At 34.4% G+C, this 17,911-nt stretch overlaps 1 protein-coding gene across 1 annotated transcript in view; it reads right to left on the bottom strand.

Moving 5' to 3' along the window:
* Nucleotides 1–17,576, bottom strand: part of LOC129219823 (synaptic vesicle membrane protein VAT-1 homolog-like) — a 28,980-nt gene extending 11,404 nt beyond the window's left edge. The window contains exons 1-5 of the mRNA XM_054854128.1: nt 17,327–17,576; nt 10,783–10,912; nt 5,566–5,781; nt 5,005–5,147; nt 3,098–3,201 (exon numbers count right to left, since the gene is read on the bottom strand). Of these exons, the coding sequence (XP_054710103.1) occupies nt 3,098–3,201; nt 5,005–5,147; nt 5,566–5,781; nt 10,783–10,912; nt 17,327–17,526 (793 nt within the window). The 5' untranslated portion in view covers nt 17,527–17,576. The remainder of the gene's footprint in view (nt 1–3,097; nt 3,202–5,004; nt 5,148–5,565; nt 5,782–10,782; nt 10,913–17,326) is intronic.
* Between the last annotated feature and the right edge of the window lie 335 nt (nt 17,577–17,911).

Raw genomic sequence — 17,911 nt, 5'->3', positions numbered from 1 at the left:
AATAAAAAAAAATTTGCCCAATTAAAAATGCACTACATCAGGCATCTGTAGCGGGAAAGCATCAAAGCAGTCTTTATATACAGATTCTTCTTTGTAGTGTAAAAAATTTCAACTATGTAATCTCATGAACTTTGCAGTAGTCTAACTTCTTGTTTGCTTGGATAGCAAAGTTTTTAAATCTGTCTTGTCTAGAAAAAGAACAAAAGTTTTAGCGTTTCTCGTTGAATGTAAATTTTCCCATGGTTGAGCGGATAATCACCAATCATGACAACTAGAGAAAGAGTAGAGCAGTGATAAATTAGAAAGAGTGTGATAAAGCGCCTGTTACCCCCTTACACAATGCTTTGCCCCAACTAAATAAGAGGGGGGGAAAACTAGACCTAAACAATTTAGCAATCACAACCGAGCAAATATACTAGACCCTCGTTTTACGTAGGGGTTATGTTCCACGGAAATGCCGCGTAAATCAAGACTTAATATAGTAGTGTTAAATTAGGAGTTAGGTTCCGTAGGTAAAAAAACTACTTTATTCTAGCAGGTGTCTGTCCAGGATTTGTCACAAGGTCCGTTTTTTGTGAAAAATAAAATAATTTTGTGAAAAGTGAATTAGTTTTGTGAAAAATCAAAAATTTCGCAAAAATTTTTTTTTTCTTTTTTAATTGTTAAGTCGAAATTTTAGAATTTAGAGTGGGCACAAACTGCATCATTTAAACTTAAAGTAGAGTGTTTTTCTCTTCTATGTTGAGAATATCATTCTGGATTGTTTTTCTAGTATTTGGCGGGGGGGGGGGGGGGGGGGCAGCATCGCTCCCTCAAGTAGCAATATTTATCTACCATTCTACATTGTTAAATTATACTAAAAATATTTCTGTACAGCATTTAAAATAATAACAAAAAAAAAAATTAATAAATAAATAAAATTCAGACAAGGATTCAGCATTTTACTTTTTGACCCAAGACACTCTTAAAAAAGCACAGAATTTCGTTTAAAACTTATAAATTCTGTGAATTTAACGAAAATAAAAAGAGATTTAATTTGTTTACTTCTTAACAAAACAGACTAAACATCAAAAATTCGAAAAATTGGAATTCCATAGCGGATGCAAAGAGATCCCAATTCTCTAAGCGAAGGCATCGAAGGTTTAAAAACGGCTTGTAAAAGAAATATTTTTGATTAAATAATTTTTAAATTGCATTTTAGAGTCTAATGATAAACATATCATTAATATCTGTGGACACAGTTAAAACAAAAATAAAATTAAACCATCGATTTAGCATTTTAATTTTTGACTCATAAAAGAAAATGGAATTTTGGTTTAAAAACTTGAAATGCGTGTTCTAACAAAAATAGAGAGACTTATTTGCATCCTAATAAACGAAGTTAGCTTGAAAAAAGAACAAAACATGATTCTTATATCGGATGTTACAAGATAGTATTTTTCAAAATGTAGACATTTAAGAAAAAAAAAGGCAAGTAATACAGTTTATTTAAAGTTAATCATCCTTGTTAGCATCGAAAAATCAAACCCATATAATTTTCTCCCAAAATAACATCGTACAGCACCATAAAAACACAAATATTGACAAGCTGGTGAAATGATGAGAATATTTTCTAATCAAGTCATTATAAAGGTTTAACGCCAGACGCTAAATGGGGATAATTTTGAAGTTGGTAACCCTATCTGAAGAGATCATATTTTTTCCCCACCCTTACTATCCCTTTGCAGTTCTAAGTTCATTTCGCTGATATATATTATTATTGTTTATTAAACCATCAGTGGCGGCGGCGGCCAGAAAAGTGCTTAGCTTACCAACGCTTTTTCAGAAAAGTTTACAACACCACTGCTAATTAGCTGTGATAAAACAAACAAAATTATTTAAAACTAAACTTATTTTCAGCTGTTAATTTCTTTCCAAGAAACAAATAACAAGCATTATATTTATTTGGCAGTAGCAATTTATCGCTTGCAGGAGTATCACAAGAGTGCCGATTTTTTTTCTCTTTGCAAAATTATCAGATTTTGTATAAAGCTGATCCCTCTAATTTGATTTTATAAAAGGTTTCAAAAATTATCGCTTTAATATGCGTTATTTTGCTTTCAGATTTGCTCTTTCAATAAACAATTTGTGAAAGATCCGTTCTTGTTTATCAGAATTTTGTGAAGGGTCCGTTTTGGTTGATCGGGATTTTGTGAAAGGTCCGTTTTGGTTGATCAGATTTTTGTGAAGGGTCCATTAACGGACCCAAATATCCTCTGGCCAGACCCCTGTCTAGTGATGACTGATTGTATAATAAGTTTAACGTCTACTTATATCTATTTTTAGGCACTTCATGCATAAAGAAAACAAACTAATTTCGTGTTATGTTTATAAAGAGGAGCTGCTGGCTATGATAGTCTTTTGTCAGTCATTAAAAATTCTCCTCTGTAGTTCTTTGCAAAGCATTAATGCATCCATGATCACTTGCGTCATTTCCATGATAGAATCTTCTTTCACGAACAAATCAGAAAGAGCCATTTCTATTGTCTAGGAATGGCTCAAAATTTTCAATATGAACAGTTTTGGTTGTGTGAAACTGATGTCGGTATCCTCGTTGGTTTTGGCCGCCTTTGTCACTCCTAAAAGCTCTTCTTCCAGTGAGTTCGAACTGTGTGAGTTTAGTAAATTTACTTCCGGAAAGAGCTTTGGAACCAATTACATAAAATGTCTCCGGTGGCCCAAGCTCGATTATTATTAGCATGCCAAAATGTAGTTTATTACGTGTAATCTGCAACCTTTAGGAGTTTGGATTTTGAAAGAGGGGAATATTTTATCTGTTTGCATTGCTGCATTCGCGTAAAATCGAAACTCATCCACGTAAAATAAAATAAAGGTGTCAAATCTTAAACCAGGTAAAATAAACCAGCGTAAAACGAGGGTCTACTGTATTTTCAAAAATGCTGCTGCAAAAAAAAAAGTCATTTCAACATTTATGTCTATTGAACAGTTGAAAAGGCCAGAATTTCTTGATGGTATGACCTAGCAATTCGTATAAATATCACTATAAGCAAGTTTAACCATAAATGTTTAGGTACATATAAAACAAATAGGTAATTACCATACAAAACATATCTTCCAAGTGGTTTCAAAAGGCTGTATCCTTTGTTTGCATCTTCTCCACATAGGCAGTCAAGGGCAAGATCAACGCCATCAGGTAATAACCTAACAAAATAAAGAATTTACTGTTGTTGATAAGACAGCTGCAAGTTAAGATTCATGATCTTAAAATTCAAGAAAAACGAGCCCAAAATAACAGATCCTATATAAACTAATAATTGATAAGTTGCCTGTAAACTATAAACTTCAAGAAGAAAATAATACTGCATGAACTTGACCGAGAAAGATATAGAAGGAAAACATACTGAATGTAAGTTTCCATGCATTTATTACTTGAAAATTTTAAATGCAATAAAGGGAAATTGTTACTTAACAGTTGACTTTAAAATAAAAACTTAAGAAAAATATGCTGCCATAGGAAGGTAAAGCAAAGGTGCCCACCCCCCTAAGACCAAGGGGGAACCCCCTTAAATATCGAAAAGACCCCCCCCCCATGTGAAAAATACCCATCAAAAAAAATTTTCAATGCTGCAGCCTGTTCCATGACCCTCTCCCCCCCCCCCCCTAGTGGGTACCTCTGGGTAAAGGACAGTATCTGCAGAAATGTGTTTTTGAAATATTTGAAGATAAATTAAGGAATAATTTTAATTCCATACTAACAATACAGAAATTGTATAATTAAGACTTTTTTCATTTATTTTCAGTGAAACCAAATAAGCGAGAATGCACAATAAAGCTCAAGTACAGTTGGTGACAAAAATGCAAAAACACATTGCCTTTTACCCTTCAAAGGGCAGTATAATGTAGTGGCTCAATGCTGCCCGTAGTGGGTGAAAATTGATGATTTTATCTCTGGACTGCCTCGATTTCAGGCCTTTATCTCCGGCTCTTAAAATTTTATTGGAGTGAGACAGGGTGGAATGGCTTTCCCTTAGGTGTCCCTTATCTAACGATAACAGTATTGATTTGGTCAACATTATCAGTCTGGAGGAGGTAGGGTTACAGACACATAGACGTGTACTACAGCATTTTAATAGTATAGATCATAGGTCCCAAACTTTTTTGTATCTGTAAGCACATTCAAAATATTGGTCAGATGACAGTTGCCAATTTTTTTTCAAGGTGAATTATAAACTGGACAATTTAACTTACTATACAAAATGTTTTGCTAATATTCTTGTCTAAAATGAATAGTTACTGAATTCTCACAAGATATACAATGCACAAAGTATATGAGTCTCAAACTAAATAGGACTTTTGTCATTCCATTTTATTGACTATTGCTTTGTAATCAGAAGGCATAATGATATTTCTGCTAGTCAACCATCATCAATGCATGCATCTTAGAGTCCCAATACCTGGTTTAATTTTATTCATTGTTGAAAACAATTATTCACATCAGCAAGTGGAGCTGAAACACAATTTTATATATGTGATGCTCTTTTCAAGTAAGGAAATTTAGACTTCTTTCAATTATATTCCAGAACTTCTCTCAGATACAAAAGGAAAAGGAGATTGGTCGAATTTCCATTTGTGCTTTTGTCAGTGTTTGACGACATTTTTACCTTTGTGTAGCTAATAACTAAAAAGGAGATCTTTTAAACAGCAGTATTTTAGAATATCCACCTTTTATAATCATCATAAAGCGGCGGGCATAAGTAAATTGATGTGCAAACACAATGGTGTCCACGGGCTTTGGGTTGGGAAATCCTGGTACAGATAATTACATCATACACACAAAAAATAATCAGTTGAATCACAAACAAGTGAGAAATTGGATGCTGCTGAAATAACAAAGAAAAAAGCTAAATTTAGATCTCCAGAAAAAAAATGCGGATTTATATTTGTGCTTTGGACATTTAAATATATAAATGTGTACGAAATATAATAGCAAAGGGTATTACTTACTTTTTAATCTCTTGGACATAATCTGTGCCATGATCGAACAAATGTGTAAAGTATTCGGAAATGCTATCGTGCTTGTGCTTGGAAGCTGTTCCGATGAGCGTGACGTCTGAAATAGTTTTACACAAGGAAGCTACAGCTAATCCCTAAAAAGAAAAACCTGTTTCAGTGAGTTTAATGTATTTGTACATTATTTTCAATATGCTATTACGTTAAATTTAGTTTGAAATTGCAACAACTTTAGTTTGCTAATTAAGTTACAATATTCCCAACTGCTTTGCAAAAAAAAATGAAAAAACTTGGCTGACTAGATGAAAAACCAACACTTGAATCAAATAACACAACTGAAAAAATAATAAGATGCAAAGAATTATTTCTTGAAGCTGAAAAATTTAGTATTTGATTTAACTGCTTTTTGAAATAAAAGATTTAAGGTTCACTGTAATACTTTTGCTGGAGTTTCCCCCCCCCCCCAGGTCATAAAATTTATCCCTCCCCCCCTTTTGAGAGCAGTCTAAACAGCTATATATACCAATACACTAAAAATACATTCAAATTACTCACAACACTTCCACCAGCTGAATGGACTAATACTTTCTGTCCTTTCTGTAAATTTCCAATGTCAAACAGCAAACAGTAGGCCACCACATAGTTCATGAGCATGGACACTGCTTCTTGATGTCCCATTCCAGATGGCAGCGAATACACATACTTGGCAGGAACAGAAACCAGTTCGGCCCAAGCTTTATACTCTGTGAGAGCTGCCACCGAGTCATTTACCTGCAATAAAATATCAGTTACTATAGGGGCATTTCACAGTTGCAGGCTCTATACTTCATGAGGATTATCAGGGTTTATACTCTATCTGAATGAAATAATTCCATGATTTTTCAAAGACTTTTTCATGACTTCAATGAAAATTTTCATGGCCTCATTACACGAAGAGAATAGCACTATTTAATCTCAAAGTTGCTAATTTTATGGAAATGAGCATTAGCAAAACGACTACATGAACGAAACAGCCTCATTGAAGCACTTACTCGTAATGGAAAAATGTAAGTATACACTTAAAAAACTAAACTATTCTTATTTGTCTTAATCATATAAATTTAGGTAAAGTAAAAATGCAGTGAAACAAACATGATGCTTAAATGTCTGTTTTTTTTTTTTTATAAACAGGCAGAATGATATTGAAGGTTGAATGAGTCATCACTAAGTTTCAATAAATTTGCTTCAAAAGTTGCCTTTTAATGTCAACAGTGCATTTAATCATCCACATAACTTGACAGTAAGTTCTTTAAAATAAAGCCACATAGTTTTAGTTTATGTTCCTAAACCAAATCTCTTCTGAAAAAAACCATTCAGTAATGAATCAATCTTCTGATTCAAAAATATACTTGTTTTGTTTAATTATTTGCACATTTTCAAATGTATATAAATTAATAGGTTCAATTCCAGAACATGTTTGATTCCCCGACATTGAATGTAGCAGTGGGTCACATCAATTAGTTTTGCGGGTCGTATGATGGGCACTAATGTTATAGAATATTTGAATTCCTCTTTTTCTGTATTCTATGGCCTGACTAAAGATCGTTATTTTCTAAAACCTTCAACAAATTAAGATAAACTCTGATAAATTTAATAATAAAGTTCTCACGAGTGATGAAATCGAACTCTGACGAAATTGATTTGTTTTTTTTTTTTTTTTTTTTTTGAGTGGGTGTGGCAAAACTAAAAACGTGAAATTTGCTACTACAGAATATGAAACATAAGAAGTGTTGAAAATAACAGTAAATTCAAAATAAGTGATTTCCAAACAGTAAAATCACATCACAAAAAAATTATAATAGTTTTAATGTGCTATACTGTTAAATCACTCAAGATTTCTAATGCTCCTTTAGTTAATTTACTTTCTCTTTGTCAAAGACATTTTTCCACGACTTGAAATAAATTTCCATGACTTTCAATGAAAATTTCAATTTTCCATGACTTTTTCAGGTCTGAAATTTGCTTAATTTTTTCCATGACTTTCCAGGATTTCCATGACCCGTACGAACCCTGGATGTTTTAGTATCCTACTCATGATTAGTCATGATTAGTACAAAGATCAGGGTCGCATCTAAGGGGTGGGGTTTTAAGGTTCAAATCCCCTCAATTTTTTCAAACCTATAGCAAAATATGTCTTTTTTGCTAAAAAAATTATAGAAAACGGCAGATCGAAAATTCCCAAATAAACTAAACGCAACCCTCCATAAATACAAATGAAATCTTTGATTATCTTCTGCTGGTAGTACAAAAAAATAAATCACCAAATAATCAAAATATTTTTACCTGAAAACAAAAACAAAATTTTATATAGTACAGCCGAGAAATAAAAAGTGGCAACCTTCTGAATGGTATTATTCCAGCTAATTTAAAATGAGATTGCGCAAACGATTAATTTCCGACATGAAAATGCTGTTCCATTAGGCTTAAAAATGCTTTTAAATTTTTTCCGGGGATTTAAAGCCTTGGTTTTTTTTTTTTTTTAATTCAAAGAAAGTAAATCAATTTTAAGGGTATTTTTCACGAGTTTTCAAATGGGACCTAAAGCAGAAAAATTTGATAATTATTTTGGGCAGAAAGAGCCATTTAATGCCAGTTTTGGGTCTTAAAATTAAGAGTTGAATGGTTTGGTTCTTTTTTTTTTGGCAATTCAAATCCTTCCTACTCTTCTTCTCCGGTGCCCAAGTACCTCCCTGCCAACTTTGGTCGAGATCCAACATAAAATGGATTTGTATAGGGAACATACGTACACACGTATATTCTTTATTTATATAGATTTCTCAATTTTACTTGAAAAATCAAATTATTGAACAATTATACAAACTCAGAGCTTGATCTGCAGTATTTATTTTTACTGTCATGATTATGAACATTCTTACTAGGGATGTGACGTTCATGAACTAGTGGGTCTAAAAGAACGAATCTTTAAAATGAACTGGTCAAAATGATCTAAAAAATGAATAACCATTCTTTTGAACCATGAATAGTTTGGAACATTGTATTGATGCACTTTTGATAAAAATCTTTTTTAAAAAATTTGAAGATACATACTTGTTATTTTTAACTCTCAATCCTTTTTGAAAATCATACTCTGCCACTACCCTGGACTGTTTTTCAGCATCCCCACTGATTTTTAAAAACCTGGCACCACTGCTGTGCATAATACAGACTGATGATAAATACAGAGATTCTTTGCTTGGTTTAATTTAGTCAACTAGTCATTTGGTCAACTAGTTTATAAATAGCCTCTGGTCACCGGCTTTCGAACAACACCTTCCTTGATTCAATGTGTGCTTTAACCTCAGAGGAGATAGGAGCGCAAGGTCGCATAAACAAACACACAGACAAATAAGCGTTTACAGGATTTAATAAAATGGACAACATAGTTAATATACTAATTTCCGAAATACAAGGCAAGATGATGAGCTCGTCATCTTGCCCCGGACTGCCTGTTAGAAAGGATTCTTCTCCATTGCCATAAAAGAAGGCGATTAATTGACATTTATTCATGGTAATAGGTAGTATTTAAACTAAGTTACTCATAAATACTAAAGAGACACGATATAACTTATCTGTATCTGTAGCAGAGCTTATTTACAAATGCACAAAAGTTAGAGCGTGGTAACTGTGAACAATCAAAGCTTCAGAACTAACACAAATATGGCGAGTTTAGCGTCTCTATACTATTGCTGAATGAACAGCAGATAGGAGACCTTATAGTATGCAGTAGATGCTGTTAACTGGGGGGAAACGGAAAAAATAAGGAATTCGTCATCTTGCCCGGCTCGTCATCTTGCCCCGGTCTCCCCTACTACTTTTCATTTAAAATGACGGAAGAAGGGTTGTCAAAGGCCAATCGGATGACTTGCCAAAGTTGGATAGCTGGCTGTACTGTTTTTTTTTTTTTTTTTGGCACAAGACGACCTAATTTTATATTGGAGGAAATGAAAAGGAGTTAAAGCAATAAGTTGAGTCAAAAGTTTATACATTCGTAAAAGGAGCTATTTTTCGTCTGATAAGTAATTTAAAAACCAAAAAATAGTAATCTAAGAACTAAATTTTGTTAGTTTTAATGTCCTTCAAGTGTGCAAAAAAAAATTTATGCCATGCTGTGCTTGATTTTATCATTATATAATAAGGTAAATGATTAGTTACAGGCATAGTTAAGCTTTTTTTTTCAAAGTATAGATTGTTGCTGAAATGTGATGTTGCAGTTCTAGTTCATGAAAAAACTAATTCTCACGGTGCTATAACTCAGAAATTGTATTTTAATAACTGAAAAATTTATTAATTTTCAACTATTGATACTATTTTTAACCCCGACACACAAAGGAAGGGGGTTATAAGTTTAACGTATCTGTGTGTCTATATATGGCACTCTAGCACCTAAACGGATGGACCAATTTTGAAGAAAAAAAAATTTTGTTCGAAAAGCGAGTTGATGGAGAGTGTTTTTTAGCTAGGTTATGTTTTCAGGTGACATTAATTAACAGAGATATTAACTAAAAACCTCTAAAAAATTTGCGATTTTTGCAGTGAAAGCATATTTAAAAATTTAGTACCAAAATAAAGTTTTTTTTCCTGCCTCCGATAGAATGTTTGGAACTTCGGTGTTATGTAGAATTTAAATTATAACCTTTTTATAAAGCAGATTTTAAATACGGTTAAGCCTTTAATCATGTGATCGGTGACCGAAGTCATTATTGGCTGACAAGGAAAGAAAATGCAATGATTTAAAATGTTTACCAGTTTCCAGTTTATATTTGTTAACAAATAAGATATTTGCAATTGATTTTTATTATAAAAGGCTTTTAAAAGGATCTTCATATTTCCCCCTTGATTCTACATTTGCTACTCAGGTGGTCTGTTTTTTTTTTAAATTTTAGTAATTACATTCAACAATATTATAACGCTTATTTTATAAAACAAAATATAAATTTCTACTGATGAGTCTTATTAAACTTTAGTCACAATCCTCAAGAACATCAGAATTACGTTGTATTTTGAAATGACAACATTCTTAAATTGTAAAAAGCCAAAACTATTCAAAACCACATTCTTACATCACAAAAAACTCCATTCAATATCAATATTTGTCGTTGATTACGATTCATTTATAAAAATGTCTTCTATTTTACATTTTTCCCCTACTCAAAAAAAATGGGAGGGGGCCTAAATTTTGCCTTAAAGTATAAAAGCTTTACCTGTTAAATGCTTTTAAAATGAGCACTCTTTCATAACTATAAAAATCCCTATTAGAGGGGGAAAAAACAATACATAATAAAGCCTAATGACTTGTGAAGCCCTTATAACCTCTGAACGTGTTCAACCTATGCCTTAAAACTTGTGTTTGGAATGCATTGATTTCCGTGTTCTCGAACTCCGCCACTGCATTGTAAAGCCAACCAGAAATGTGCGCAGGGGGAAAAGTGTTTATTGACGTCACAAGCTCTTTCTGCCCGATAGTTTCGCTTTTGTGGGGGCGTAGCCTAATCGCTTTTAAAACTCTTTTTAATTACATTTAAAATTGTTTAATTGAGGTGTTATTGATATTTTTCTACATAGTTTTTCATGATCTTTCGTTTACAAATGAGTTTGAAAATCATGCAAGTTCCCTATTTTCAGCCTTGTTAATCTTCAAAGAATTATTGGGGGGAATAGAGGTTGACCCACTCCACAAAGTCGGGAAAAATCAGCACTAATGCAGATTAAAACATACATTGACATGTAACTTACTTTAAATTCCGTGACCCCTTCTCCTACGGCTTCAACCACTCCTGCACATTCAAATCCCATTATGAATGGAGTTTTGGGAGGATTATCAATCGCACCCTGACGAACCATTAGATCAAGAAAATTAAGTCCACTGAAAAGAAGGAAAGGTCAAAAAAGCCCTACATACAATTAAAACATAATAGTTTCAAAACATCAAAATTTTCCAAATAAATTACAGGATTTTTCTAAAATATACTTAAAGCAAATACAAAATGTCAAATAAAGAAACTTCCACAAATAAATTAGAAAATATCAATTTATATATTTAATCAACATGAATGCATAAAACCCCTTAAGAAATAAATGCCTTGCAATTATGTTTCTTTTGTACTGAATTATTCTCAATGCGATTATGCTGCATCAGATTGATTATTTTTTTTAAATAAGATTTTATAAACTACTTTTTCCAATACAATGCTCCTTAGAAGAAAGTTGCTCAGAATTTGATTAGTTAAATAGTAGAAAACCATAAAAACTACAGTAGAGTTGCGAAAATCCGAGGTAATTGGGGCTCACCTCACCTCGGATTACTGAAAACTCCGATTTTTTACCTGGAAAATTCTTCTAGATTAAAAATTTACACCATTCGGATATTCGGACAACATAAGGAGAAGCATCCTTGTATACCCTTTTTACATTCTTGTATAAAGAAAGGGATCTATTGTCTTCATGAAAATGTATCACTAAAATTTCCCCTTTAATTGCATCTAAACAAATCTCGACTTCAGTTTTTTTCGATATTTGTTCCTATTTATGTGTACAAAGCAAAACATGCATTTTCATTTTTCCCTAACTATTTTGATGGGTATTGTCATGACGTCTGTATCAATGCGTCTGCATGCGTATGTATCTTGGATTACACAAAATCGGTTAGTTGTTGGGAGTTATAAATTTCTTATCTGCCACTCATGTGGCATCAAGTTGTGCACCTCTTTTCTTTATTACAGTGGAAGATTCCTAAAGAGCTGTTAACATGTTCTTTTGCGGCAAATCAATGTCAATTTTACATTTCTCTTAATTCATATCTTGTAGTCAATGAATATTTCATGCCACCAAAGGAGTGTTGTTGAAACCAACCTCACGTTTTTTTTTTATTTACTATACGTAATTAAAAATTTTTACAGTGGCAAAAGATTTCTATTTTCAGATTTTAATGAAAATTCATTTTTTTAGCTGCTAAAAAATCAATTTAAAATATAAATGAAGTACCTCGGATTAAGCAGAACCTTGAATTTTAAGACTCTACTGTAGTAAGAAATTCAATAAAATTATGATTTAATAATGTGAAACAGGTTTTCATATAATTACTATTTGGTTCTTTCATGGCAATATGATTGTTTCATTAAAATGAATACAACCTTTTTATGCATATAAATTTAGATTTTTTGACCCCTTATTACAAAGATTCCCATTAGGGAAGTTATTGAAAGATATATGCATCATTGAAAATTCTTCAGCATACCTTCCTCGGGGATCAGGGCCTGATCAAGCTAAAATGATGCCGAGGTCCCGATAAAATTTGGCGCAATTCTTACAAGAAAATCTAGTTTTAAAAAAATGAAAGTAATATACCCTATTTTGCTGTGCCAAAAATTATGGTGCACAGGTCATGTATACCCACAGGAACATGTGTTCCTCAGGTTCTGACCATCCTACCAACAAGTAAAGCCCTGGTTTCCTAGGAGCAAATCGCTGATCTTCCACGTCCCTCCTCGCCATGACGCTGAAATCAAAGTCATATGGATTTCGGCATGGCCATTCACGACATCGATTTAGCTCGGGCGCGCATGTGCAGAAGAATCAAGTTTTCACCACGGCGAAGAGGGACGCCAATGATCAGCGTTCGCTCCTTGGAAACCAAGGCTTCACTAGCATAAAGGTTAAGCTGTCTATTAAATTCCAAGGTTTGATAAAACGATACAAATTATTTTCTAAATCTCATCCTCCGCAGTAATAATTCAACCTGGTGCATGACAAGAAACAAGTGATTCTCAGTTTTTTAAGCTTAGTATGACAGTAGGAAAGCTAATTAATTTCTTCAGACTAATAAAGTATTTTCCCCAAACATTTTTTGGAGGGCACTGTGCCCTGCCCCCTTTTAGGCAACCTTCAATGTACACCAGTGGCATAGAAAAGGGGTGTTCCCTGGTTCCAGACCCCACTCCTTGAAACTCAAAATTAAGCTGCCAAAAATTTAAATTATTCCACTCCACTTAAAATACTTTTTCTTCATCTAATCAATTTAACGTATTTAATATTGCATGCGTAGGTTAAAATCTAATTATCTCTACTTTAATTATTGCTTCCAAGCAGGCCCGGATCTATAAATTTCGGGCCCCCTGCAAAAAATCAGCAGGGCCTTCTAACTGACAGCTGGATTTCTACAGCACTGAGAGCCATGGGACCCTTGAGTACAGTGAGCCGTCTCCCTTCCCCCCCCCTCACACTGCAGGGTCTGCGGGTACTTACATCTGGGCGTATTTCCAAATATAAGAATTGGCAGATTTTAGGCAGGACACCCCCCTTGAGAAAATTCTAGCTATGCCACTGATGTGCTCTGCACTCTTTATTTGCATTGTCCAATGGGTCTTCCAATCCCATTCAAGGTTTATCAATATGTGATCACAAAAACAAATTTTCTTTCTTGAAAGGTAAAAATACACTCGAGTATGGCTTTGAAATTTAACCTTGTCCACTAAAATGGGTGTGGGAAGATTATACTGCAAACCTTTGAACTTTTATACTGTAAAGTTCTTTTGATGAAGTGTCATGTTCATGGGCGTCGCGGCCGGGGGGGGGGGAGGGATCCAAGGGGTCCGGACCCCCCCCCCCCCCAATATTTGAGAACCGGACCTCCTCAATAATTGTCAAGATGAAATTCATTATGTTGGGGGAAATTATTATTGTTTTGTCAAAAAAAAGACTTTAAACACTTGCATAATACATTATTTACAATGTTTAATTCATATCAAACAAAACAAAATGAACATCGAAAAAAGGAAAAAAAAAGAAAAAAGAACTGTAAATAATAACAAAATAGGCGATGTGTATAGTGAACAGAAAGTGAAATCCAATGACAAACCATTGCTCTGCTCTGCGCATAGCTTTAGTGGAAGATGCAAGAAAGGCGACACTTTCTTCCGAGTGCAATGTCAACCATTCACAGAGTAGAGATGTGTTAGAGGGGTGACAAATTGTTAACAGGGGGATCCCTTAACCATGGCAGGAAGCCATGCCTTAACTCACAAAAAGTATCCTATGTCCGGTCCCGTATTGAAAACACAAGTCGTGTCCTCGGCGCTCCCAGCTTGAAAAGTATTCCAGCGTATTTGTTGTTATTTGAGGTAAACAACTGGACAACTTTGAGATACTGAAATCAGATGGACAATTCCCCTCCCACCCCTTTTTTTGTCTCTCGCGCGCTTAAAGCACAAAATAAGTCAGCAGAGGACGGGGATCTGAGTTTCGGCTACTTTCTTTCTTATCTCGTTTCTCGGCGCTTGCAAGGTTCTGTTTCCAGTTTTGCAGTGTTTGTTTCTCCAATTCGATTCAATTTATATCGACCCCAATGTTACCCAAACAAAATGAGACACCAGACCTCTTAGGCGGTTTTTTGCAGCTGGCAAGAACATCATGGCCAAAGGATGCTAAGAAATTTAGAAGACCACTTTGCTGGTCAAAGGTTAAATTTAGGGTAGAAAGGGAAAGGACTCTTCATGTGTCTATTCACCACGTGGCTTCAAAGTACCTTACCGAAGCGAGGTTTCTTAAATGTCTTTGCAGCATCTCAAATTTGACCGAAAAAGAGTTACGTTACAGGAAAAAAAGGGGAGGAGCCTAAAAATTAAAGAGTAATTTCAAAAGCAAATCGTAAGTCAGCAGAACGATGGATACTGTGATGTCACTTCCAATTGACCAACAAAAAAAGAAGCTCAAGATGACCAGAAAAAAAAGACAGAAATAGAATAAGATTTCCCTGTTGGGAAACGTTTCGACAAAAATGAAGATAATTTCATGTGATCTTTTGATTTCCTTGAGAGCAGGTGACCTGAAGAGAGCTCCTATTTTGGTTATTATACTTTTTTTACACATTCGACATTACAACTATGGAGAGGTGGCTTAAAACGGGAAAATGTAGCAAACCTTCTACATCAAATGAACCTGAACAATTTTTATCTACTGAATCACCATCATCATCCAGGTGCCACTATCAACATCCCACGGAATCGTCTTCAAAAAGACAATGATTGGTAAGTACCATTCTGTTAAGTGCCTACAGGGGCGCCCTGATTTTATACCATTTGGATGGGGTTACCTTTTCAACTTTCCGAATGAAATTCCTAAACAGTGGCTCCCAAAAGTGTTCACACACTTACGATTTTCAATGAAATACGCCCCTATCCATTGGTTAAAATTAATATTTTGGAATAGGTATTAAATAATAAGATCTATGATCTATTTTCAACAAAACTGCATGAAAATTTTTAATAACATAATAAAACTTGATTTTTAAGAAATCAATAATCAAAAAGTGCCAGAAACTTTATCTCACAAAAGTCTTCGTACACACAAAAGTCTTCGTACACTTTGAAAAAATATTTACATATTAGAAAAATAATCTAACTTTTTACTAAGTTCGTGCAGTATACCAACAACACATTTTAAACATTTGGGAATAGATTTCATTGTTCTTCCTTTCTTTTTTTGTGCAATTTCTGAGTAAGTGTTCAACCGCACTTCGAGTCTTACTGTTTCCAGTTCGCTTTTCGTTTCAATGCCGTATTTTCGTAATCTAGACACCAAATATCTCTAAATATGCTACAATAAGTTTAAATCTGGGGAATGAGAAGATATTTCTAAGATTAAGGACAATTTTTGAGGCACCAGATGCAAACGTTTAATTCCGGTGAAGAATTCTACCGTCAGCAGTACTATGAAATGATAGATACTGCAACTAATGGCTTCAAGAACCGAATTTTGGATCAACCAGGGGTTAAGAGACAGCTTTTGCTTGAAAATATCCTTTTGAAAGTAGAGGACATAGAACAGTTAGCTCCCTATCCTGAAATCAACATAGCTGCTTTAGAAACTGAACTTCAACTATTCCATAAAAACTTTAAAGTTAACTGCTTAGATAAAGCAAAGAAAGCTTTGTCGTCAGCCGTTAAAGAAGTTAAGGGTCTGTTTCAGTATGTTGAAAATTTGGTGCGGCTACTTTTGGTGTGCCCCGCTTCGTCGTGTAAAGCTGAAAGAAGCTTTAGTGCTCTGAGAAAGCTCGAAATGTGTCTAAGGTCGACTATGACACAAAAGCGGTTAAATCATGTTGCTTTATGTTACGTTCACAAAAATATTTTGGATGAAACTGATCGCAAAAAATAGCACGGATATTCGTATCCCATGTGCAGTCTAGAAAAAATGTATTTGTGAAATTTAATTTTTTTTTCTTATTGTGTAAATATGTAAATCAAGATGTACCTGTTTAAAAATTTTGTCTTAAATGTAAACCCATTTCTATTTGATGTCAAGTTTTTATCTCATATACTATATATATATATGCACGCACTTTTCTTGATACAATTTGAAAATGACATTGTCAGAATGTCCCCCCCCCCCCCCCAATAAATTTCAGCTGACGACGCCAATGGTTAATTGAAAAAGCGCCCTTTTTTCTGGAAGCACCCTGCCCTTTTAGATCTAAGGGAAACACTGTAATTCATAATATGGAAGTTAATTAATTTTCCCTGCATATTAATGCATATAGTGTCAATCATAAATGACATTTAAAACATCCTGTAAAATAAGACTATTTGGAGAAATGAAATTAAGATTAATACAAGTTGTGTATTTAATCAAAATCTTTAACTTATGAAATCTGTTATTTAACCAATCTTTAACAGTAGCAAAAATAAAATGATCTCATACAACAAAGGCAAACCATAATACAGGCTGACATAAGAAAAAAAAAAAAGCATTTTCATGAAAGCATCATTTTTAGTTCAACTAACAAATGGTTTCTGAAAGGGTTTAATTTTTAATGAAAGACAATGAGAGCCCTGTCTTCCTCTGAATTTTTTCATATACTGAATAAATGTTTGACTTTTATGCATTTGCATATGACTAAAAAAAAACAGAGGAGCTGAGCTCCCATGCACATTACACCCTGGATTCTGCCCACACTTATAAAGTAAAGTAATACATTTTGAGAACCAAATGTACATACAGTGTGAAAATTAAATTTTAATTATTCTGTCTCATTGTTGCATACTCGGCTCTTGTGAATGCAAATTACTTTCCTATTTCCTCTCCATAGCTTCCATTTAATATTCATTCCTGCAAACCACCGAAGTGGCTCACGCGCTTTGCTAACAGATGGTTGTCTGCAAGAAAAGGTACAGACACTTTACGGATCCAATACACCCACAAACTAGGGCGAATGAAAGCATAGTTCCCGCCCAAGAAGACAAAACACGTCAATTTTAACGAATTTAAACATTTCAAGAAATACCATGCTTTTACTCTAATGAGCACTTCGCCTTCGCTCGGTGTCGGCTCCGGCTTTTTCATCACTTTCACGGCTTTGAGGCCTCCGAAACCTGTTAGCACGATGGCCCGCATTTCGTTGGGGGCCGGGCTCGCCGGTTCCTCGGCATTTTGAGTCGTTTTATTATCGGCTGCCTTGCTGTCATCTGTTTTCGAATCACCCATGATGGAACTCCGGTTGTGTGATATGCCGCGCTCCTCGTTTGACAGCTGGTTGCCGATGCCTCAGGACCGCATCGCCGCTGGAACTGCGAGGTTGCTTTCTCGTTTCGATTCCGTCGCCAAATCTGGCGAGAGGTTTGATATGTTCCATGGGGTGGGAGCGGAAAGTTTGCATATGGGTGATTCCAATACGGGAAAGTTTGAAGTGCGTTAGTTCTGAAAAAAAAAATTAATTTGAATTTTTGGCATCTTGAATTCAAATTATGTTTTTCGCAATCACGAGCGTGTGTGTATGAATACGCGTGTGTGTTTGTGTAGGCGCATGTGTGTGGGTGCGTGTGTATGTGTGTATGTATGCATTTGTATGCGTGTTGTGTATGCAGTGCTG

The sequence above is a fragment of the Uloborus diversus genome, chromosome 4 (genome assembly GCF_026930045.1).
Source record: "Uloborus diversus isolate 005 chromosome 4, Udiv.v.3.1, whole genome shotgun sequence".
NCBI classification, from domain to species: domain Eukaryota; kingdom Metazoa; phylum Arthropoda; class Arachnida; order Araneae; family Uloboridae; genus Uloborus; species Uloborus diversus.
This window is presented reverse-complemented; position numbering and strand designations above follow the sequence as displayed.